Consider the following 24,478-nt stretch of genomic DNA (forward strand, 5'->3'; position numbering starts at 1 on the left):
CCCGCCCCCGCCCGCCCCTGCCGGCTCCTGCTCCACAGCACTCATCCTCCTCCCAGTCCTAATGGTCCTCCCCGTCTTCATGGTAGATTTCTCATTGCTCAGGAGTAGCATCTCAGTCCCAAGTGGGAGTCTTCCTCTTCTCGGCCTCTTCTGGAGGACTGCCCCCCAGCGAGATTACGTTCGCCAAGCTTCTGAAGGATCAAGGCTATTCCACGGCTCTGATAGGTATGGGCAGCTTGGTGTGGGGACTGAGGAGCTGGGCGGGGTGGTTGGGAGAGTGGGGAGGGCGTGACCACAGCCATCTTTAGGGTGACACGGCTGATAGAATTTGCACAGCTGTAGACAGGGAAGAAACAATTTCAACTCCAAATCAAAAGAGCAGGCATCTGTATGCACTGTTTGAATGTGGATGTGCTCCTTATTTATGTATCTCTGTGTATGTGTGTCGATGGATGGATGGATCGGTGATAGGTAGATAAGGATAGACACACAGATGGACTGACAGATGGACAAATGGATAGATGGAGAGATAGTTGAGTCAGGTGATAGAGACTGGGAGAGGTAGCTCAGTAGATGAGATGGATGATGGGTGAATGGCTGATGGATGAACTGTGGATGCTGGATGGATGGATGGATGGATGGATGGATGGATGCTGGTGGATGGTAGGTGGATGGTGGATACTGGATGGATGGAGAGGTGGATGGATGATGGAGGGATGGGAGGTGAATGGCAAATACTGGATGGGTGGTACTGGATGGGTGGATGGTGGCTACTGTATGGATGGGTGAATGGTGGATGGATGGTAGGTAGATGGTGGTTACTGGATAGATGGGTGGATGCTGGGTGGATGGTGGATGGATGGATACATAATGGATGGATTGTAGGTGGATGATGGATACTAGATAAATGGATGAATGGTGGATGCTGACGGATGGATAGTGGAGGGATGGATGATGGATGGTGGATGGATGATGGGTGGATGGTAGATGGATGGTGGATACTGGATGGATGGATGGATGGTGGATGAATGGATGCTGTATGGGAGAAGGGAGATGGATGATGGATGGATGGTAGATGGTAGGTGGATGGTGGATACTGGATGGATGGATGGTGGGTGGATGGATGATGGATGGATGATACACAGAGGATGGCTACTGGATGAATGGTAGATGCTGATGGATGGATGGTGGATGAATGGATGGGTGATGGATGGATGGGTGATGGATGGATGGTAGATGGTAGGTGGATGGTGGATACTGGATGGATGGATGCAGGGTGGATGGATGGATGGATATATAATGGATGGATTGTAGGTAGATGATGGATACTAGATAAATGGATGAATGGTGGATGCTGATGGATGGATAGTGAATGGATGGATGGTGGATGGATGATGGACGGATGGTAGATGGTAGGTGGATGGTGGATACTGGATGGATGGATGGATGGTGGGTGGATGGATGATGGATGGATGGTAAATGGAAGGTGGATGGTGGATATTGGATGGATGGATGGATGGATGGTAGGTGGATGGATGATGGATGGATGGTAGATGGTAGATAGACGGTGGATACTGGATGGATGGATGGATGGTACATGGTAGATGGATAATGGATGGATGATGGATGGATGGTAGATGGATAGCGGATACTGGATTGATGGATGGATGGATAGATAATGGATGATGGGTGGATGGTAGATGGATGGTGGGTGCTGGTTGGATGGATGGTAGATGGATGGATGATGGATGGATGGTAGGTGGACGATGGATATTGGATGGATGGATGAACAGTGAATCCATAGATGGGTGGGTGGATGAATAGTGGATACTGATTGGCTGGCTGAAGGGGTGAGGGGGTCAGTGGGTGAGTGACTGGATGCATGAATGAATGGTGGATGGTGAATGAGTGGATGTTGGATGTTGGATGGATGAGACGCAGAGGCAGAAAGTTGAAATATACGGTAGATAACAGAAAAATGCATAGTTGTGCACACACACAGCAAACACCACCACACACCCACACCCACACCGACACCCACACCCACACCATACTATTGATAAAGATTTTCATCTTACACAGCAGTAATAAAATTGCATCTGAATGTTTCTCATTCGACATTCCCATTGATTTTATTCTCTTGATAGGAAATGAATCCTTCTCCCCTTTCCTTTGATGAGCTTGGGTCTATGTAGGTCATCAGACAAATCATGGAAAATCTCATGGGAGCAAAACAACCCTTCTCTTCCTTCCCACATCTTGTCATAAAGCCACCATCACTTTTTCTCTTGTGTGACGTGCTCACTAATTCACTGATGCACTTCACATTTTATAAGAAATGTTTCAGTTCAGTTCAGTTCAGTTGCTCAGTCATGTCCGACTCTTTGCGACCCTATGAATCGCAGCACGCCAGGCCTTCCTGTCCATCACCAACTCCCGGAATTCACTCAGACTCAAGTCCATCGAGTCAGTGATGCCATCCAGCCATCTCATCCTCTGTCGTCCCCTTCTCCTCCTGCCCCCAATCCCTCCCAGCATCAAGATCTTTTCCAATGAGTCAGCTCTTTGCATCAGGTGGCCAAAGTATTGGAGTTTCAGCCTCAGCATCAGTCCTTTCGATGAACACCCAGGACTGATCTCCTTTAGGATGGACTGGTTGGATCTCCTTGCAGTCCAAGGGACTCTCAAGAGTCTTCTCCAACACCACAGTTCAAAAGCATCAGTTCTTTGGTGTTCAGCTTTCTTCACAGTCCAATTCTCACATCCATACATGACCACTGGAAAAACTATAGCCTTGACTAGATGGGCCTTTGTTGGCAAAGTAATATCTCTGCATTTCAACATGCTATCTAGGTTGGTCATAACTTTCCTTCCAAGGAGTAAGCGTCTTTTAATTTCATGGCTGCAGTCACCATCTGCAGTGATTTGGGAGCCCCCAAAAATAAAGTCTGACACTGTTTCCACTGTTTCCCCATCCCAAGAAGTGATGGGACCAGATGCCATGATCTTTGTTTTCTGAATGTTGAGCTTTAAGCCAACTGTTTCACTCTCCTCTTTCACTTTCATCAAGAGGCTTTTTAGTTCCTCTTCACTTTCTGCCATAAGGGTGGTGTCATCTGCATATCTGAGGTTATTGATATTTCTCCCGGCAATCTTGATTCCAGCTTGTGCTCCTTCCAGCCCAGCGTTTCTCATGATGTACTCTGCATATAAGTTAAATAAGCAGGGTGACAACATACAGCCTTGACATACTCCTTTTCCTATTTGGAACCAGTCTGTTGTTCCATGTCCAGTTCTAACTGTTGCTTCCTGGCCTGCATACAGATTTCTCAAGAGGCAGGTCAGGTGGTCTGGTATTCCCATCTCTTTCAGAATTTTCCACAGTTGATTGTGATCCACAGAGTCAAAGGCTTTGGCATAGTCAATAAAGCAGAAATAGATGTTTTTCTGGAACTCTCTTCCCTTTTCCATGATCCAGCAGATGCAAAGCAGTGTTGTGATCAATAAAGACTTTGAAAGTCGTCCATGTCCAAAACAGGCTTCCCAGGTGTCCCTAGTGGTAAAGAACCCACCTGCCAGTGCAGGAGACATAAGAGATGTGGGCTCGATCCCTGGGTCAGGAAGATCCCCTGGAAGAGGGCACAGCAACCCACTCTGGTATTGTTGCCTGGAGAATCCCATGGACAGAGGAGCCTGGCGGGCTACAGTCCCTGGGGTTGCAAAGAGCAGGACATGACTTAGGGACTACATGTCAAAGAAAAAAGAAAAAAAAGAAAGAAAAAAAAGAGAATATTAAAAAAATATAAAAATAAAAAACACCTGTCCCAGAAAAACATTGGTGTTTTCTTCTGTAGTTTTTTTTTTTCCTGCCTATGAAGTATAATACTGGGGCTTCCTTAGTAGCTCAGTGGTAATCTGCCTGCTAGTGCAGGAGATTTAAGAGACCCAGGTTCCATCCCTGGGTTGGGAAGATCCCCTGGATCTTCCAGTCCCCAAATCGCCTCTTGTTTTCTGGTGGCATGAGTAGTTCCTACCCTAGACCGTTTAGGGAAAAGGAGCTGAAGGGGATTGAATAGATGATGATTGAACAGAGAGGCCCTACAAGATGTCAGCCCACAGGTGTCCAAAGCTGAGCTGGGGGGGTGGGAGGATGGGTTCCGCTGGCTCTAAACTCGCCGCCCCTGTGGTCTGCGCCCTCAGGCAAGTGGCACCTGGGTATCAGCTGCCACGACCGCGGCGACTTCTGTCACCACCCGACCAGCCACGGCTTCGACTACTTCCACGGGCTGCCCCTGACCAACCTGCGGGACTGCAAGCCGGGCGAGGGCAGCGTGTTCACCCGGGCCTTCCGGCTGCTGGTGTTCGTGCCCCTGCAGCTCATCGCCGTGGCCCTGCTGACCCTGGCCATGCTCAAGTGGCTGCGGCTCTGCCAGGCGCCCCCCTGCGTCTTCCTCTTCCTCTTCCTCCTGGCCGCCCTACTCCTCGGCCTCCTGCTCGGCTTCCTGCACTATTTCCGGCCGCTCAACTGCTTCCTGATGCGGAACCGTGACGTCACGCAGCAGCCCATGTCCTACGACAACCTCACGCAGAGGCTCACGGCGGACGCCGCCCGCTTCTTACGTCGGTGGGTCACCTCTCCCGGCCCGACGGTGCCTGCAACGCATGGACGGTGCCATCTCCGGGGTCTGGGCGGAGGTAGAGGGGAGGAGGGACCGCACTGCCCGGCGAGCCACGTTTGCAAACTCCTGTGCTTGCGGGGGATGTCTCCAAAGGATGCACGTGGAAAATGAGATGGCGTGCTTTGCAGAGGTGTGTGTTGGGAGCAAGGGGAAGAGACCCTGATGCTGGGCAAGATAGAAGGCGGGAGGAGAAGGGGACGACAGAGGATGAGATGGTCGGATGGCATCACCGACTCCATAGACATGAGTTTGAGTAAATTCTGGGGAGCTGGTGATGGACAGGGAGGCCGGCGTACTGCAGTCCATGGGGTTGCAAAGAGTCGGTCGTGACTGAGCAACTGAACTGAACTGACCTAGGCGGGTCTTGGGAATTGCAATGCTATGGGCTTGCTCCTCCCAGAGTCGCTTTGCCAGGTCCCCCCCCCCACCCCCATCCTGTGCAAATTAGTGTGTGTGTATGCTCAGTCGTGTTTGACTCTTTGCCACGCCGTGGACTGTAGCCCACCAGGCTCCTCTGTCCATGGGATTCTCCACACAAGAATACTGGAGTGGGTTGTCGTTTCCTTCTCCGGGGGGATCTTCCCGACCCAGGGGTCTAACCTGGGTCTCTTGTGTGGGTGGGTGGATTCTTTACCATTGAGCCACCTGGGATGTGTTCACAGTGCTCGTGTGTGTGTGTGTGTGTGTGCGCGTGTGCGTGTGCTAAGTAACTTCAAGCGAGTTATTAACCACTTACTCCAGGGAAGGCCCTCTACAGGTTTCTCCTCTTGTTAAGCTGCCTGAAAAAGAAAGTGGAAGTGTTAGTTGCTCAGTTGTGTCCAACTCTTTGAGGGAAGATCCCCCTGGAGGAGGGCATGGCCATCCACTCCAGTATTCGTGCCTGGAGAATCCCATGGACAGAGGAGCCTGGCGGGCTACAGTCCACCAGGTCGCAAAGAGTTGGACACGACTGGGTGACTAACACACATATCCGGCTCTTTGCGACTCCCTGGCTACGTTTTTCTAGAAGGCAGAAAAAGCTTTTGAACTTTGGAAGACGTGCACTTTACACCATCATCCGATAAGAGGTCACACGCAGATGTTTAGCTGAAACCTTTCCCAAAAGGAATTACTTCTTCTCACAGGGATTGCTTCTGATGCTTTCTACCTGATTCCGTTTTCATTTTCTCAAAAAATAATCCGGTTGTGACACTAAATTGACATTGTGACTCAGCAAGGAGTGCCAATCTGCGTGGCTGACAAAGCTCTTATTATCTCCTGGGAAGGAGTTAACCTCACACTATTAAGTTACCCTTAATAAGTGTAACCTTACACTAAGTATAACCTTACACTTTTAAGTAAGTAATAGTAGTGTAAGTATAACCTTACACTATTAAGGTTAACCTCCTGGGTTAACCTCACTGTTTTATAAATAAGAGAAAGGCTGTTCTGAAGTAGAATGGTACTCTGTGGATGTCAGACCTACACATTTCAGCCAAAATACAACAGACTCATGCTCGAAAAGCTTGCTGAAACAGCGAAACCTTCTTATGTCCGTCTCCACTCACCAGAAATCTCTCAGAAACCTGCCAGGGGGAGATGAATAATATACTGCCCCTTTTAAATGACAGGGTTCAGGAGTGACACTTAACTTCCAGGGCGAGTCCGTCTTTTGCAGCAGGTGGTATTTTGACACAGATGATTGAAACTATATGATATGTGAATATTCCTACGATTAGAAGGAATTTTAATGGATTCCTCAGCGTATGATCTTGAGAGGGGATCCAAAAACATTTGATTAGCCCGAGGGTATTGAATCTCAGACAGTTTATCTTTTTAAACTTTTAAATTTTTATTTATTTTTAAATTGAAGCAGCGTTGATTTACAATGTTATGTTAGTTTCAGGGGTACAGCAAAGTGATTCGGTTTTGTCTATAATGTACAGATAGATAATACTTTCCAGATCCTTTTCCATTATAGGTTTATTATAATTGAATATAATTACCTGTGCTGTGGGCAGCAGGTCCTTGTTGATTATCTATTTCATATATAGTAGTGTGTGTATCTGTTAATCCCAAACTCCTAATTTTTACCCCCTCCACTGTCCCCTTTGGTAACCAGTCATACATTTGTTTTCTATGTCCATCAGGCTATTTCTGTTCTGTAAATAAGTTCGATTGCACTGGTTTTTTTTTTTAGATTTCACAAGTGATATCATATGGTATTTGCCTTTCTCTGTGTGACCTAACTTCACTATGCGTGACCATCTCTAGCTCCATCCATGTTGCTACTAATGGCATTATCTCCGTCTTTTTCATGGCTCAGTAATATTCCATTTTCTTTACCAGTTCCTCTGCTGGTGGACCTTTACATCGTTTCCATATCTTGGCTTTTCAGAATAGCACTGTCATAAAGATTAAGGTGTATATATCTTTTCTAGTGATGGGTTTGTCCAGAAAACCATGCCCAGGAGTGGGATTTCTGGATCATGTGATAGTTTTATTTTTAAGTTAACGAATTTCCATATTGTTCTCCATAGTGGCTGCACAAATTCACATTGCCACCAGCAGTGTAGGAGGGTTGTCTTTCTGCATACTCTCTCCTGCATTTATTATTTGTAGACTTTTTGTTGTCTGTTTAATTTTTTGCCATGCTGCACAACATGTGGGATGTAAATTTCCCGACCGAGGATCGAACCCAGGCCTCCTGCATGGGAAGCACAGAGTCTTAACCACTAGACCACCAGGGAAGTCCCTATTTGTAGACTTTCGGATGCTGGCTGTTCTGACTGGTGTCAGCTAGGACCTCATTGCAGATTGAATTTGCATTTCTCTAATACTTGGCTGTCCAACCAGTTTATCTTGATTTTACTCAGGTTTCTGCAATTTTCTTTCAGAACTAGATGTTTAGGATATTCTAGCAATATTATAGTTGGTGGTTGTGGTTACTGAGTTATTTTTAAAGGGTTTTGTCTTCAAAGGGGTGATTCCAATGCATCAGGTTGGCCAAAAAGTTCACTTGGAGTTTTCTGTGACATCTTAGGCTTCCCTGAGAGTTCAGTTGGTAAAGAATCTGCCTGCAATGCAGGAGACCCCAGTTCGATTCCTGGCTCAGGAAGATCCGCTGGAGAAGGGAGAGGCTACCCACTCCAGTATTCTGGCCTGGAGAATCCCATGGACTGTGAAGTGACATCTTAACGAAAAACCCAAATGAACTTTTTGGGCAGCCCAGGAAATGCCTGTTGCCCGTGTTGGAGCAATATATAAGTGGTCAGTATTAGTTAAAATACTACCGTGTGTGTGCCAGAGCGCCCTTCTTAAGGCACTTCTCACGTGCATTATCTGAAGACAGAAAGATTTAAAAAGCATCTAAGTTAGCTGCTTACTCATGTTTTTTTTTTTTTTGGTTTTTAATTTATTTTTTCTCTCTGAGCTGTCCTCATTAAAAACTTTTAAAATTAATTTTGAAATATAGTTGATGGACAATATTATGCTAAATTTCAGGTATACAACATGGTGATTTGCCACTTAAATACATTACGAAACGATGACCATAATAAGTCTAGTAAAGATATATCCCAATAAAAGTTATCATTGCATTAAAAAAGAAGCATCTAGGTAAAACTATTTTTTGGGTGACATAGTTCTATTAGAGAAGATATCTGATTTGCTGAATTGTTGTACTTAAGGATCTTGACAGAATCACTTTAATATGGGACCAGAGAACTGTAATGAGTGCTGATGATGCCACATTTAAAAAGTTTTCTCAAGGATCTGAAGGCACATAAGTGTGTTATCTCTTTGACCAGAGTATCCTGACAAATGCAGCTCTTAACACCGTTATGGGGCTTCTTTGTTGGCTCAATGGTAAAGAATCTGCCTGCAATGTGGGAGACCTGGGTTCAATCCCTGGGTTGGGAAGATCCCCTGGAGAAGGAAATGGGAGCCCACTCCAGTAGTCTTGCCTGGAGAATCCCATGGACAGAGGAGTGTGGTGGGCTGCATTCCCTGGGGTCGCGAAGGACAGGACATGACTGAACGACAGCAACCGCCTTTATGAGATGTAGATTCAGGGCTAGTCAGTAACAGAAGTACTGAGGAGTACTGGAGTGGGTTAGCCATTTGCTTCTCCAGGGCCGCTTCCTGACCCAGGGACCAAACTCAGTCAAAGCTGCAAACTCTTAGGTCTCCTGCTTGGGCAAGTGGATTCCTGCCGGGGTTCAGCCCCGATGGATCCAGGGAATTTGAAGGTGGGGACGGCATCGGCGTCCTTGGAAAAATACATCTTTAATTACAGATATATAGAGAGATTAGAAACAGATAGTGTAGTAGGAAGATTAGTGGAGAAAAAGAGGCTGAATAACTTGGATTATGTGGAATAGTATCCATGCTCCAGATGGGAATTCAGCCAGAAAAACTGGGAGCAAGAAAGAAACGACATGGGGGAATCAGTCTTTCCGGAAACTGATCCAATTTCTTTATTTTTGGGTTTGTTTATATACCTTTTGTTACATATAGGGATGAATACAGAGTCACGCGGGATAAAGTCCTGACCTTTATCAAAATCAGGTGCTTCACATAAAAAGGTCTTAGGGATTTTATGATCCTTTCTTTCTGATAACTGAAAACTTTTTTTTTCCAAGGGTGTTTTTTCTTAAACCAGGCACCACCCTCCAAATAAAGTTACATTCCTATAGGGTGAGGGTGTAGTGAGTTACAATCAAGAAAGGGATTTATTTAACCCAAGGTTAACATGATTAATCTTAAAGGTTAATACTTATTTCTCCTATATGCTTAAAGGTTAATGCTTATTTCTCCTATATGCTAGTTATATTCATTATAAGGGCAGGGAATATGGAGATTTAGCAGCAAACATCAGCCCAACAAATGAAAATCCTTTCACCAATGTTCCCCTTAAGATCTATTTAGTCTTAAGATAGTGATAAATTTACATTTTCACATAGCAAAGACACAGTGATTTATAACAAAGTACAGTGATCTATTACAAAAGAGAAAATCCATTAACTCAAAAAGTCTAGTATTGCTAGCCTTAAAAACTACTATATTTCCTTTTCTATAGTCCAAATACATTGATTAATATATTCCCAGTGCCTAAGGATATGGAGGCCTGGCGGCAGTCATTGACTCAACAAGAAGAAAAAGCCCTGTGCTTTTTTTTTTTCTCAAAATACTCCAAAACTCTCTGTGCTGTTTATGGTTAAGAGGTAGTAAACAATCATGTAAGTAGTGGCAGGAGTATGAATAATCCTGTCATACAAGCTAATCTGTCAGCAGAGAGGTTTGACCTGAGACATCCTTGTCCCACCCAGAGCAGGGAATTAGCAGCAATTATTGGCACAACAAATGAAAAACCCTTCACCAATATAATTCCTAACCAACCCATTATACTAATAATTTCTAACTCCCCAAAAGAATTTGCCTTTAGTAAGTCTAAAACATCTCGTGCCTCTCAGGTTGGGAGGCTGTAAACAATCACATGTGGCCAGACGAACCTATACAAGTGGGCTAGATAACCTTCAGAGGAGTCCGTAAGCTGAAACACTTGTCACACCCAAGAATTTTTATTGCCTTGGAGCTGCAGGTTTACTCCTTCTCCAAGAGAAACGGTTATGGGGGAGAGCCCCCTGTAAAGTCAGAGGTGTAGGTGAGAGCATAAAACAGAGTCTGGTTTGGGGGTTAGATGCTCGGGAAAAGGGGTTTTCCTGAGGCTTGATCACGCCTTTGCGTATGCCAAGCCTCCTTCCTCGTGACCTTTGCCCTGGGCGGAGCTCCTCACGCTGGCCCCCGGCAGATTCCGTACCGCTGAGCCACCAGGTAAGCCCAAAACACACTGTTACTAACAAGCAATCCTCGTTGCTCTGACAGGCAGGAGTGACTTGTAGATTTCTTAGAGATCCTTAACTCTCCTTTTGTGCCCTGAAGAAGGGTCCTTCATTCATCGTAGCTTTCTCCCTGCTCATGACTCTGTCCCGTGCTTTATAAACTAGATCCAGGTTGGGTGCCCACCTAGGGGCATGTTCAGGTTTTAGCAGATGCTGGTTAGTTAACACATCAGTTATATGCACATATTCTTGGGCACATTTCATACCCAGTACCTCTTTTTTTTTTAATTTAAATTTTTTATTTTTGGCTGAACCAGGTCTTAGCTGAGGCATGTAGCATCTTCGATCTTTGGTTGGGGCATATGGGTCTTTTTAGTTGAGTCTTGCAAACTCTTAGTGGCAGCGTGTGGGATATAGTTTCCTGACCAGGGATCAAACCCAGGCCCCCGGTATTGGAAATGCGGAGTGTTACTCAGTGGACCACCAGGGAGTTCCCGCCCCACCCCCCACCCCGCCTTACATGGTACAAAAGGACCCTGGGAGATGAGGGTTGAGGTGTCTTCTTGTGGGGGAATCTGAGGCTCAGAAGTTGAGAGTGATATCCACAGCCCCACAAGTACACAGTACCTAGTGGATTAAAGCCCACATCTAACTCTGAGGGCTCTCCAGAGTGGCCTGTAACAAGCTTGCTGCCTTCTCTGCTTCTGCCCTGACTGCAGACTTTCCAACCAGGTCTGAGTGTGGGTTATTTGGAAGAAGGTTAGGGAGTTCAACACCCCTGCTCCAAATGTGTGAGGCCAGGTTCCAGTCCCCGAAAGGGGAACACACCTGGGAATACTTAGATAAGCTCATGTCTATAGCACAGTCCTTAGGGCATCCCAGGTGGCGCTCGTGGTAAAGAACCTCCCTGCCAGTGCAGCAGACGTAGGAGTTTGCAGGTTCAATCCCTGGGTCGGGAAGATCCCCTGGAGGAGGGCATGGCAACCCACTCCAGTATTCTAGCCTGGAGAATCCCATGGACAGAGGAGCCTGGTGGGCTACAGTCCATGGGGTTGCAAAGAGTCGGACAGAAGTGAAGCAACTTAGCACAGCACAGCACAGATATCTATATATGGAGAGACATAAATCATCCGTCAGAGAGACAGAAATCTCAGATACATAAATATCTCAGATATATCTATATATATATACAAATATCTATATATCCGTCTCTTTATATATGTTTTATGAAACACAAGACAGATCCGAAAATGAGCTTCAGTGAAAACAGTATATATTTTACTTCTTGCTATATACTTTAAAGATATATATATATATAAAGTCAGAGTAAAATACATACTAACCATTTTCATTGATTTTATATATATTTCTTTAAAGTGTATAATGAGAAGTAAAATACATGCTAACCATTTTCATTGATTATATATATATATATCTTTAAAGTGTATAATGAGAAGTAAAATGCATGCTAACCATTTTCATTGATTATATATATATATATCTTTAAAGTGTATAATGAGAAGTAAAATGCATGCTAACCATTTTCATTGATTATATATATATATATCTGTAAAGTGTATAACAAGAAGTAAAATGTATACTAACCATTTTCACTGAAGCTCATTTCCAGATATGTCTTGTGTTTCATAAAAGTGTCCTTTTAGGGTCTCCCAGAAGGCTCAGTCGTGTCTGACTCTGTGACCCCATGGACGGCAGCCCACCAGGTTCCTCTGTCCGTGGGATTTTCCAGGCAAGAACACTGGAATGGGTTGCCATGTCCTCCTCCAGGGCATCTTCCAGACCCAGGGATTGAACTCAGGTCTCCTGCATTGCAGGCGGATTCTTTTCCACTGTGCCACTGGGAAGCCCCATTAGTGATATCTTTCATTCAGTGTAAAAATCTATATAGATAATTTTTTGGTTTTAAAAACTCAACACTTTTCCAGTGGTCCAGTGGTTAAGACTTTGCCTTCCAAGCCAAGGGGTGTGGGGTGTGATCTCTGGTCAGGGAGGTCAGATCCCAAATGCCTCATGACAAAAAAAAAAAAAAAAGATAATAATCACACAACATAAAAAGAGAAGCAATATTGTAGGGTGTGGTCCCTGGTCAGGGAGGTAATATCCCACATGCCTCGTGACAAAAAAAAAACAAAAAACAAACACACAACATAAATCAGAAGCAATATTGTAGCAAAGTCAATAAAGACTTTAAAAGTTATATCCACATCAAAAACATATCTGTTAAAAAATTAAAAATGTATTCTGAAGTGTGTTTGAATGAAGAGCCTGGGGCCACGTGCCATGAAGCCATGCTTTTAAGAGCTCAGGTTGTATCTCCACCATCGTCCCCTTCCATGTCTGAATAGTGTGGCTGGAGGGATAGTGGCTTAGACCCTGACACAGCTGTGGAAAGCGCCCACACACACTGACGCACGGCAGGAACTTTGCACACCCTCTCCAGGAGCGGCTTCTGACCGCCGCTCACGCTCCTCGTCTGTATCCATCCTCTGATACATTCGGTCACAGCACTTTAAGCAGCTCAGACCAGCCAACTCTGAATGGTCTCCTCTGAACTCTGGGTGGCTGGAAGGCAGGGCGTGGTCCATCCTGGCTTTATATTCTGAGTGCCTGGTGCCGTGTGGGCAAGAGTACTTGCGAGAGGCTCCGGCGGATGAAATGAACAGCAGGACGTGTCCATCTGTGAGTGCAGAGTGTGGGTCACCTGAACTCCGGCTGGCCGGCTGTTGTTACCGCTGTCTGGTTTATGGTTGTGGGTCAGTCGCTCAGTTGTGTCCGACTCTTTGCAACCCCATGGACTGCAGCAGGGCAGGCTTCCCTGTCCTTCACCAGCTCTTGGTTTATACCTTAGTCCAATTGCCAGCTTCCGAGGGCCTTCGGAAGCCATCCATAGACATGTGTATTTGCATTCCGATTATTCCTGATGCCGACGCAAATAGGAACGCTCAGGGAAAGCTCAGATTGTCAGAAGAAGAGGCTCTGCTTGATGGCTCAGAAGGTAAAGAAACTGCCTGCAATGCGGGAGACCCAGGTTCAATCCTGGGATCAGGAAGATCCCCTGGAGAAGGGAATGCCAACCCACTCTAATATTCTTGCCTGGAGCATCCCACGGACGGAAGAGCCTGGAGGGCTACAGTCCTTGGGGTTGAAAGAGTCTGATATGACTTAGTAACTATGTCAACAAATTTCACCTGGATGACTCAGCAGGTAAGGAATCTGCCTGCAGTGCAGGAGACTTGAGTTTGATCCCGAGGTCAGGAAGATCCCCTGGAGAAGGAATGGCAACCTGCTGCAGTATTCTTGCCTGGAGAATCCCATGGACAGAGGAGTCTGGTGGGCAAAGAGTCGGACAGGATTGACACTTTCTTTCTCAGAAGAGGAATATACTATGCAAAACCTTCTTGACAGGCAGGAGAATTACATTGTAGCTGTCTTCCTGCCTGGATTTCACTCCCAGGGGAGGACAGGATGTAAATCTTTGCGATTCTGAGATTGGCATGATCACCGATTGCTGGCAAGGTGCAGAGAGCTGCCTTCTGTATTTGTAACAAATAGAGAGAAGGCGTGGAGCAGACAAAAAGTTCTATCTCTTCACACAGCCTGAGAGGCTGGACGCAGTAAATTTTCCAAATTGTTTACTGAAGTGCTTTAGCTAAAAGAAAAAAAAAATGCAGTGAAGCTGTTATGGGGAGATCTCCCTCCTGCCAGCTTGCTCAAGTGTTCCTTTAGTTTTCAAGGTCATAGAGAGGAAGAGAGATGGGACTGTGAGCGTCGTTTCCTGCCGTCTCTCTGGAAGGACAGCTGAGCGTAGGTTCTTAAAAAAAAGTGCGGCTTGCTCAGCTGTGTCCGACTCTTTGCAGCCCCATGCACTCTACAGTCCATGGAATTCTCTAGGCCAGAATACTGGAGTGGGTGATTTAGTCGCTCAATCGTGTCCGACTCTTGCAACCCCATGGACCGTAGCCTGCCAGGCCCCTCTGTCCATGGGATGCTCCAGGCAAGAATCCTGGAGTGGGTTGCCTTTCCCTTGTCCAGGGGATCTTCGTTCGTCCAAAAGAGCAAGCTGTCCATCACACCCGAGGAAGTGAGAAGGACAGGATGACCAATTCATCCAGCCTACATTCCCCGGGTTCCACTGATGACACCTCTATTCCCAGGGGGGACATCCTCACAGTTTGATTTTATTTATTTCCCTTCTTTTTTTTAACCAAAGGGGAAAATCCTCACAGTTTGATTTTATTTTTGCAAGCTGGATATTTCCCTTCTTTTTTTTTAACCAAGGGGGAAAATCCTCACAGTTTGATTTAATTTTTGCAAGCTGGATATTTCCCTTCTTTTTTTTTAACCAAGGGGGAAAATCCTCACAGTTTGATTTTATTTTTGCAAGCTGGATATTTCTCTCTCTCTCTCTTTTTTTTTCAACCAAGGGAATAAGCGTTTTCACTTTCAGAATCAAACAGCAACAACAAACAGCATCCAACATGCTTATTTTGCCCTTGGATTTTTCTCTTTCTTTCAGGAATGCTGAGACCCCTTTCCTGCTTGTCCTGTCTTACCTGCATGTACACACGGCTCACTTCTCTTCGAAGGACTTTGCCGGCAAAAGTCAACACGGCTCCTACGGGGATGCCGCTGAGGAGATGGATTGGAGCGTCGGTATGCATCCCTGTAACTTCCGTCTGTGGGTTTCCCGGGTGGCTCTGCAGTTAAGAATCTGCCTGCCAATGCAAGAGACGCAGGATCAGTCGCTGGGTGGGGAAGATCCCCTGGAGAGGGGAACGGCAACCCGCTCCAGTGTTCTTGCCTAGGGAATCCCATGGACGGAGGAGCCTGGCGGGCTACAGTCCATGAAGTCACAAACAGTCAGGCATGACTTAGCAACTAAGCAACCACGGTCTTCAGTCTGAACTTTACGAGTGGCTGCAACTTTTCCTGCCTCCTAGCTTGTTTCTTCTGAGTTTCTGCCTGTGTGTCTGACATCATTAGAGACAGCACGTGCTGGGTTTTTTTTTTTTTTGTTGTTGTTTGTTTGTTTTTGTTTGTGTTCCAAAGAAAAGTCAGCAGACAAATGCTAAGCATGGCGGGTAAAGTGAAAGTGTTAGTCGCTCAGTCGTGGTGACTCTGTGGACTGTAGCGCGCCAGGCTCCTCTGCCCATGGGATTCCCCAGGCAAGAATACTGGAGTGGGTAGCCATTTCCTCCTACAGGGGATCTTCCCAACTCAGGGATCAAACAACAGGTAAGCAGCGTATAATAAGCATCTTAACCATAGATGCGGTTGAGGTTACCAATGGATACAGCGCCAGGGAGTCTGGGTCTGTGAGCTGCTGATCAAAGAGATGAATGCAGGGAAAAGAGTCAAGCATTTATTCTTTCCTCCCGTTATGCTTTCTTTATGTATTTATTTTAATTTTTGGCTGCTCTGGGTTCTCATTGCTGTGCGTGGGCTTTCTCTAGTTTGGGCAAGTGAGGGCTACTCCCTAACTGAGGATCTTGGGCTTCTCATTGGGGTGCCTTCTTGCTGCGTCTGCGAGGATGGCGGGGATTCACTTGCTCTCTGTGTCCCTCCTCCCTAAGCAGGTTACCCTATTTCCTGAGCAACGTGGCATGTTCTTTAGAGGAACCCGAAAGACTTCTTAGTGAATTTTTTCCTTTCTAGAAGATATTTTTTTAATGTGTATTTCACTTGGCTGCGTCAGGTCTCACTTGTAACACTTGGGATCTCAGTTGCATCATCTGGGATTTTTTTCTGTGTGTCATCTGGTATTTGTTGTTGTTGTTGTAGTGCTTGGATTTTCTAGTTGTGGATGTAGGGACTCAATAGTTGTGGTGAGCGGCCTCAGTGGCTCCTCGGCATGTGGGATCTTAGTTCCCCAAGCGGGGATCAAGACCTGCGCGTCCCCCGCATCGGAAGGCAGATTCTTTAGCACTGGAGCACCAGGGAAGTCCCTGAGGTGTTACTCGGTAAACTGCGCGTTGCACATCCACGTGAAATCATGTTGACTGCGCTTTCTCTTGCGACTTTCCTGATGGCTCAGCGGGTGAAGAATCCGCCTGCAGTGCAAGCAGACATAGGAGACGTGTTTGATCCCTAGAGCGGGAAGACCTCCTGGAGGGTGAAATGGCAATCCACTCCAGTATTCTTGCCTGGGAAATCCCATGGGCAGAGGAGCCTGGCGGGCTGCAGTCCAAAGGGTTGCAGAGTTGGGCACAACTCAGGGACACAGCTGAGTGTGCACGCCTGAGCTTTCTCTTGCACGGCTTCTCAGCCTCAGGGTTTTTTTTTGTTTTTTTTTTTTTTTCTGCAAAGTGCAGGGAAAGCCAGAGTGTTTGAGTAAAACAGAGGGATCGAAAAATCCGTGAGTTCTGAACTTCCCATTCACTTCCTGTGTGCTCCAGCGATGTCTCTGGTGCTAAGGTCATTGGCCCCCTCTGCACAAAATTGGACAAAAGTCAATTGGTCAATGGCACCGTCAACAGGTTGCTCAAGATTTTTGCCGTATTACCTTTCTTTTTTTTTCTCCCCTTTTTACCGCTTCTCTCGTACTCCCTTCCCTTGTGGTTCCCTGAACTAAGCGTTTTTCTCAGCGAGGTGTTTAGGAGATCCTTGAACGTGGCCGTAGAGTTTTGTTTGTTGGTTTGTGTTAAGAGCACATTGAACCTGACAAGGGTCACCGACTGTGGTGAAGACAAGAAAACTTTTGTTTCGTTTCATTTAAACCTTGGGAGGAGCATTGTCCTTTGGACAAGGTGACTGCAGCCCTCTTTTAGCTTCTAGCTGTTTCCCTAACTATCTGCGTGATTTTGACAGATGTCTTAAATCTCTGTGACTGATGAGTTCAGATGAAGCCACTTCTGAGTTTCTTTCTAACCTTCTCTGTGATGCCACACTAGTCAGTCAAATGATGAACACGTACTCGGAAAAACAAAGGCGGCCAGAACATTCCGCCTAATGAGATCGGTAAGAAGGATTCATTATACTCAGGGCTTTGGCATACAGCTCGTACAAGCCCGCCTTCTTTCATTTCTGCTTCTTAAAATGTTGCATGTAAATTAGCTTACATTTTCCACACCTTAGTAGTGTAAATCAGTAGAATAGTCCTCCGTAGTGTGGATCAGTAGAATATTTTATCTCTTTAATGAGTGTTGTATATTAACGTAACCAGTTTTGTATCCACCTCTCTGACGTGTCTTGGCTGGCAAGCAGGCTTTTGCTAGTATGATCACACGTATTGATTACATTTTATTTAATTAGATCAGCACGTCTTCCTACCCTCACTCATTAAAAACAAATCTGACTTCCGATGCGTTTCTGCTACTCATCCGTCGTGAGTAAAACAGAGCATTTTTTTGAATCTTTGAGATCTACAGTAGACCCCGGTATCATATTAAGAGGTGGTTGTGTTCTTTCTTTTTTTTTTTTTTTTTGCCCAAAATAAAATCCTCCCCTTAAGCCATTACATCCATGGCTCAGGATGTTTCTGCTGTTTTACAAACTCAATACCTCTGAGCATTTTGAAGAACATGGCTTCTTTCCAGGAGGACCCTTTCTCTGTCACCAAGAAGGGGACTCTGGCTGAAAGTGTAATAAAGTGACCCAGAGGTATCGGCTTAAAAGAAACACCTCAAGCACCATGGGAGACTGAGCTAGAAGCCATCAGGCAGACAGGCTGTAGCCCTGTCCTTTAGACTCTAAAATGCTCTAAAGTTGAGGGCGTTTTCTTTCTAAATGTTTGGAGACGGCATAGCTATCCAGAGCGTAACTCTCCCCACTGCGGGTCTCTCCATACCCGTAAAAGCATATTCATAAAGGATCCTTTCTTATTTAATTGTCCGCCACGGCCTATCTCACCCCACGTTGTGGAGCTGGGACCGCTTTATTCTCAGCTGTGTGATCGCTGTTGCTTGTATTGTTATTATGCCACAGAAAGGACGGCCCACAGAGATACGATGTAAGCTCTACACAACAGGTTTAGTCGCTAAATCTTTGTCGGACTCTTTGCCACCCCATGGACTGTAGCCCACCAGGCTCCTCTGTCCATGGGATTCTCCAGGCGAGAATCCTGGAGTGGACTGCCATGCCCTCCTCCAGGGGATCTTCCCGCCCTGGGGATGGAACCCACATCTCTTACAGCAGGTGGGTCCTGTAGCACTAACCCCCTGGGGAAGCCCACACGTGAGACAGCTGGCAGTAAAAGTCCACAAGGGTGGTCGAAATCCTGAAACTGTAACACCACTGTGCAGTCTGAGAGGTGGGCAGTGTTCTGCTTATCACAGTCACTGCCTGCAAAGGGCGTGCCCTGCGCCTGCTCTCGCCTTCACACATGTCCCCTCCCTTTGTGATGTCAAGGGTCAGGGCGGTGTTCCTTTTCTGTCAGAATGGTGTGCAGTCTACAGCAAGTCACAGGGAAAGGGGCATCACCTTTAATACATGCCATTGTGTGCCTAATACAGGATAAGACCTTGGCTTAAGGGAATGTAGGAGTTCCTAAGGGAGTTAAGGTCTGTACCATCTTAAGCTGTGGTTTTTCCAGTAGTCATGTACAGATGTGAGAGCTGGACCGTAAAGAAGGCTGAGCATGGAAGAATCGATGCTTTCGAACTGTGGTGAAGACTCTTGAGGGTCCCTTGGACTGCAAGGAGATCCAACCAGTCCATTCTAAAGGAGGTCAGTCCTGAATATTCATTGGAAGGACTGATGCTGAAGCTGAAGCTCCAACACTTTGGCCACCTGATGCGAAGAGCTGACTGACCTGAGAAGACCCTGATGCTGGGAAAGACTGAACGTGGGAGGAGAAGGGGACGACAGAGGATGAGATGGTTGGATGGCATCACCGACTCGATGGACGTGAGTCTGAGCACGCTCCGGGAGTTGGTGATAGACAGGGAGGCCTGGCGTGCTGCAGTCCATGGGGTCGCAAAGAGCTGGACGTGACTGAGCCGCTGAGAAACAGCAGCAAGGGAGTTAAGATTCTTCCAAGTGATTCTGAAATAACCCAGAGGAAGGAGGAATCAATGTACGTCTGGAAGGAGGCGCAGATGAGTCTGGAGAGCTTTTAGAAACGGACAAGTCCCCATACGTGGCCAGTGGCCTGCCTCAGCGTTTCAGCAGGACACGCACTTTCCGAGGAAGCCTTTGGGCAGCTGTGGTCTGATTTTCAACCCCAGTTAATCCCCCAGCAGCAAAGCTTTGGGGGAGGAATAAATGGATAAAGTGTTGCTGGGATGGGTGAAAGAGGGTAACTCTATTTCTAAAAAAAATTTTTAATTTAATTTTGTATTGGAATGTAGTTGATATACAGTGTCAGTTGCAAGTGTACCAGGTAGTCATCATTCACAGCTTCGAAAGGTTATACTCCACTTACAGTTATTATAAACTATTTCATACATTCCCCGTGATGTACATTATACCAATCTTTATAACTTAACTTTGTGCGTGGTAGTTTATACTGAAAGAAGGCATCTTTTTTTTTGAAAGTTACTGTGTTGATTCCTAGGGCTTCCCAGGTGGCGCTAGTGGTAAACAACCCACCTGACAATGCTGGACACTTAAGAGACACGGATTCAATCCCTGGGTCGGGAAGATCCCATGGAGAAGGGCATGGCAACCCACTCCAGTATTCTTGCCTACAGAATCCCATGGACAGAGGAGCCTGGCAGGCTATAGTCCATGGGGTCGCAAAGAGTTGGACACGACTGAGGTGACTTAGCATGCACGCACAGATTGATTCGTAAAGAGGTCAGACAGTTTTCTTTCATTTTTTTTAAATTAAACAAACAAAAATCTATTATTTATCAAGTGGAGTCAGAGCATTTCACAAGCCCCATCCTCCTGTAGTAAGGAACTACCATGGCTGAATTTTGCCCGCATTCTCCTCTGCTAATCATACCTCTGAGATTAGCTTACAAGACATATTTTAAATATTCAGCAAACACTGTTTCTTTCTGTCTCTCCAGCCATCAACGACATGGTCATTAAAACTCAACTCAAGCAACAAATCGGACCTCATTTCCTCACTGGTAGTTTCCTTTATTGAAAAATTCCCCTTTGGAATTTTCGAAAGACTTTTCAGTTCTCTGGTGGGAAGAGAGAGAGGTATGTGTTTACACTTGTCCTTTTGCGTTAAGTTTCTCTTCCAGGGTGTCCTTAGTAACACACCTTAAAAAAAAAATGCCTGAGTTTGTAAAAATTTGCTTTTAATTCAGTAAGTTCCCTGGGATTCTAAATACCCAAAGTGGAAACTGAATTTTTTTTTAAAGAAATGCATCAGTTGATTCCGGAGTATCAAATCTTGGATATATGCTCGGGATGGCAGCTTAGCTCTGTGACAGATAGAATGTGACCTCTGGTACTATCGCCATAATCTCTGGTTACCCAGATAATCAGGAAACGGAGGCTGCAGAAAGCATCCTCGCCGGCCCTTTTGACAGGCTCTAGCATTGCAGAAACCTCTGCCCTAATGAGCAGGCTTTTTATTCAAGCAGGAGACAGGAGAGAGATGAAGCTGTTTTCCATTACAGACCACTGTTTACCTGAATTGTGAGATACATAACAAGGTTTCAGAACTTCAAGAAAACATTTAGGAAGCGATGACAACCTGTGCTCGGTAACAAAATGACTAATACAGACCCACCTATGTCCAGTTTTCTTTCCACGGCTGTCAAATATATGGAATAAAAAGACAGGATTAAAGAAAGATCCCCTGCCCCGTTCCCAAACACAGAGACTAAGCTTCAGGACATGTGCGAAAGAAACTTAAGAAAATGTGCTATTAGGACATTTGGGAGAGCTTACTGTGAGATTTCCAAATGTAAGGCTTCTGGAAAATAATAAATGGGATATTGTTACTGGAGGATACCTTTATTTATTTTAATTTTATTGAAGTGGAAGGAAATGGCAACCCACTCCAGTATTCTTGCCCGGAGAATCCCATGGACAGAGGAACCTGGCAGGCTACATACAGTCTATGAAGTCGCAAGCATCGGACACAACTTAGCCACTAAACCACCACATAGCCGATCACCACAGCATTACAATATTGTGTTAATTTCTGCTATAAAGCAAAGTGACTCAGTTGTACATGCACACCCAGACACACATACACACACACATATATGTGCCCGCTCAGATAGACAAGGACAGGGAAGCCTGGCATGACACAGTCCATGGGGTCGAAAAGAGTCAGACATGACTGAGCTCCTGAACAACAATAATTTTTGATCATACCTCACGGCATGTGGGATCTTAGTTCTCCAACCAGACTTTGAGCTGGTACCCCTGGCTTTGGAAGTGCAGAGAGTCTTGACCACTGCACCCCCAGAGAAGCCCCTGACTCTCTTCAGTTAGCATGGAACATTTGGGAGCAAAGTCTCTTTACAGAGGGCTGTGTAAGTCACTGTATTTGCCCCCAAGCAGTAGAAGAAAAGAGAGGTGAGGTCTTCAAGTAGCTTACTTCCATAAACAAACCCTTCTCCGTCCCAAATGGATCTTGTCCGTCAGGTACCCCAGATATGAGTGATGCAGAAAACTCAAACGAAATAAAACCCTGTTGTTTCTGGAGTTCGTCGAGTGCTTGCTGCACTTTATACGAAATTCCATTCATTAAGGTCACTAACATCAGATCCAGCCGTCAACTCTAAGGAGACGTTTGCCGATTTTATCAATTACTTCGATTTTAAAACGATCGCTCAGTGGCATTCAACTGCACACTCTTCTTGGAGTCGGCCGTGACAGACTGTGATTTGGGCAGCACATCCACGTTTGCAGTTCGCACAGAACCGTTAGGGAAGGAACACTGCTGTCATAATATATATATTTTTTCCACTCGGAAGTAAGACAGTAGCCAGAAGACCGGGAAAATGACAGCGTTACGGCATTTTAAGCCTTTCAAGTTTGATCATTTGAAAGCAGAATTGCCCGTCAGCTTCCTCCGTCGACACCCCGTTGCCCGCCTGCCAAATCTCATCGGTAACAACCATCTTATTTACGCATTTATGCATCTGATTTTCAGCACATAAATAAGCCGTGCGCTCGGAAGAGAGAAAGCTATGAGAAATAAGCGTCTCTGACGATCTCGGAAGGGTCGAGCGCTGACTTTGAGAAAAGTCATTTTTCCTTGTCTCAACAACGTGGCCTTTGCGTTTTGCTTGGTGTTGCTTTGTAATTAAGCCAGGGGCAGGATGCGGGGGGGTGGGCGGTGGGTAGAGAGGAGAGTTCCAGAAAGGGCATTGCTGTCGACTTTGGAAGAGAGGGAGTGCCTCTGGGTGCCGATAGAGTCGATGCTTCTGCTCTTCGGTGCCTCACCCAACACGGCAATGCTTGTGTGCAAAAAAAGAAAAAAAAAAGGGTTCTTGCACTCAGGAGCCAGGCTGCGCCAGGCATCACTGATCAAGGAGGGGGCAGTCGCTTCGATTGGGATGAAGGAGAGGGAACCTGGGAGCAGGGCCGTATACATGCAGTTGCGACCAACAGAGGTGTTGTGGGTGGTGATGACTCCAGGGTAGAGTGCACACTCACCTGTGTGTGTGTGTGTGTGTGTGCCTGAGTGTGCATGCACAGAACTACAAATCATGCGTTTGGGAAGGAAAGTCCCTTTACAGGGGACTGACTCTCTGAGACATTTTCTTTGCTCCCAAGCAGTAGGAGAATGGGCCAAGCCGGGTCATCAAGGAACCTATTTCCATAAAGTCCATCTCCGCACGTTTTATTTGACTCCTGATTTATCTTTTTTATTGAAGTATGGTTGATTTACAGTGTTGGGTTAATTTCTGCTGTACAGCAGTGATGCAGTGATACTTGCATGTATATATACATATATATATATATATATATGCATATTCTTTTTCGTGTCTTTTCCCATTATGGTTTGTCACGGGGTATTGAATACAATTCCCTGGGTTGTACACGAGGGCCTTCTTGTTTATCCGTCTTATGGGAAATACTTTGCCTCTGCCAATCCCAAACTCCCAGTCCATTCCTCCCCCCGACCCCTTCCCCCTTGGCAACCAGAAGTCTGTTCTCTGTTTCAGTGAGTCTGTTTCTGTTTCCTGGACATGTTCATTTGGGTCATTTTCGTAGATTTCTTGTAAAAGCGATATCATATGATATTTGGCTGTCTGACCTCACATGTAAGGGATATCATATGATATATGTCTGACTTAGCTAGTGTGAGAATCTCTAGGGCCATCCATGTTGCTGCAAATGGCATTATTTCAGTTTTTTTTTTTTTAATGGCCGAGTGACATCCTGCTGTGTATATATGTACCACCTCTTGTTTGCCCGCTTATCTGTCGATGGACTTTTGGGTAGCTTCCATGTCCCAGCTAGTGGTAAAGAACCTGCTTGCCAGTGCAAGAGACTCGGGAGACGGGGGTTTGATTCCTGGGTCGGGAAGATCCCCTGGAGGAGGGCGTGGAAACCCACTCCAGTATTCTTGCCTGGAGCATCCCATGGACAGAGGAGCCCTGGCGGGGTGGGGGTGGGGTGTGGGGGGTGGGGGCCTACAGTCCGTAGGGTCGCGCAGAGTTGGACACGACTGAAGTGACTTAGCACGCATTTCCTAGCTATTGTAAATACTGCTTCTTGCCTAGAAAATTCCAGGGACAGAGGAGCCTGGCGGGCTACAGTCTGTGGGGTCGCAAAGAGTCGGACACGATGGAGCCACTAAGCAAACAAACAAAAATGACCCCTGGGGGGTATGTATCTTTTCAGATTGTGGTTTTCTCTGGATACATCCCCTCAGCAGTGGGGTTGCTGGGTCAAGCAGCAGCTGTATGTTAAGTTCTTTAAGGAACAACCATATTGTTCTTCATGGTGACTGTACCAATTTACATTTCCACCAGCAGTGTGGGAGTGCTCTCCACTCCACACTGCCTCCAGCATTTATTATTTGTGGACTTCCTGATGGTGGCCATTCTGACCAGCGTGAGGCGTTACGTCGTTAAGAGTTTCAATCTGTGC

At 46.0% G+C, this 24,478-nt stretch overlaps 1 protein-coding gene across 2 annotated transcripts in view; it reads left to right on the forward strand.

Moving 5' to 3' along the window:
* LOC138929848 (steryl-sulfatase-like) overlaps positions 1-24,478 on the forward strand; it is a 157,365-nt gene that overhangs the window by 70,721 nt on the left and 62,166 nt on the right. For both annotated transcript variants that reach the window (XM_070289540.1, XM_070289539.1), the window contains exons 4-6: positions 103-225; positions 4,201-4,624; positions 15,039-15,175. In XM_070289540.1, the coding sequence (XP_070145641.1) occupies positions 103-225; positions 4,201-4,624; positions 15,039-15,175 (684 nt within the window). The remainder of the gene's footprint in view (positions 1-102; positions 226-4,200; positions 4,625-15,038; positions 15,176-24,478) is intronic.

Source organism: Ovis canadensis, chromosome Y (genome assembly GCF_042477335.2).
Source record: "Ovis canadensis isolate MfBH-ARS-UI-01 breed Bighorn chromosome Y, ARS-UI_OviCan_v2, whole genome shotgun sequence".
NCBI lineage: Eukaryota > Metazoa > Chordata > Mammalia > Artiodactyla > Bovidae > Ovis > Ovis canadensis.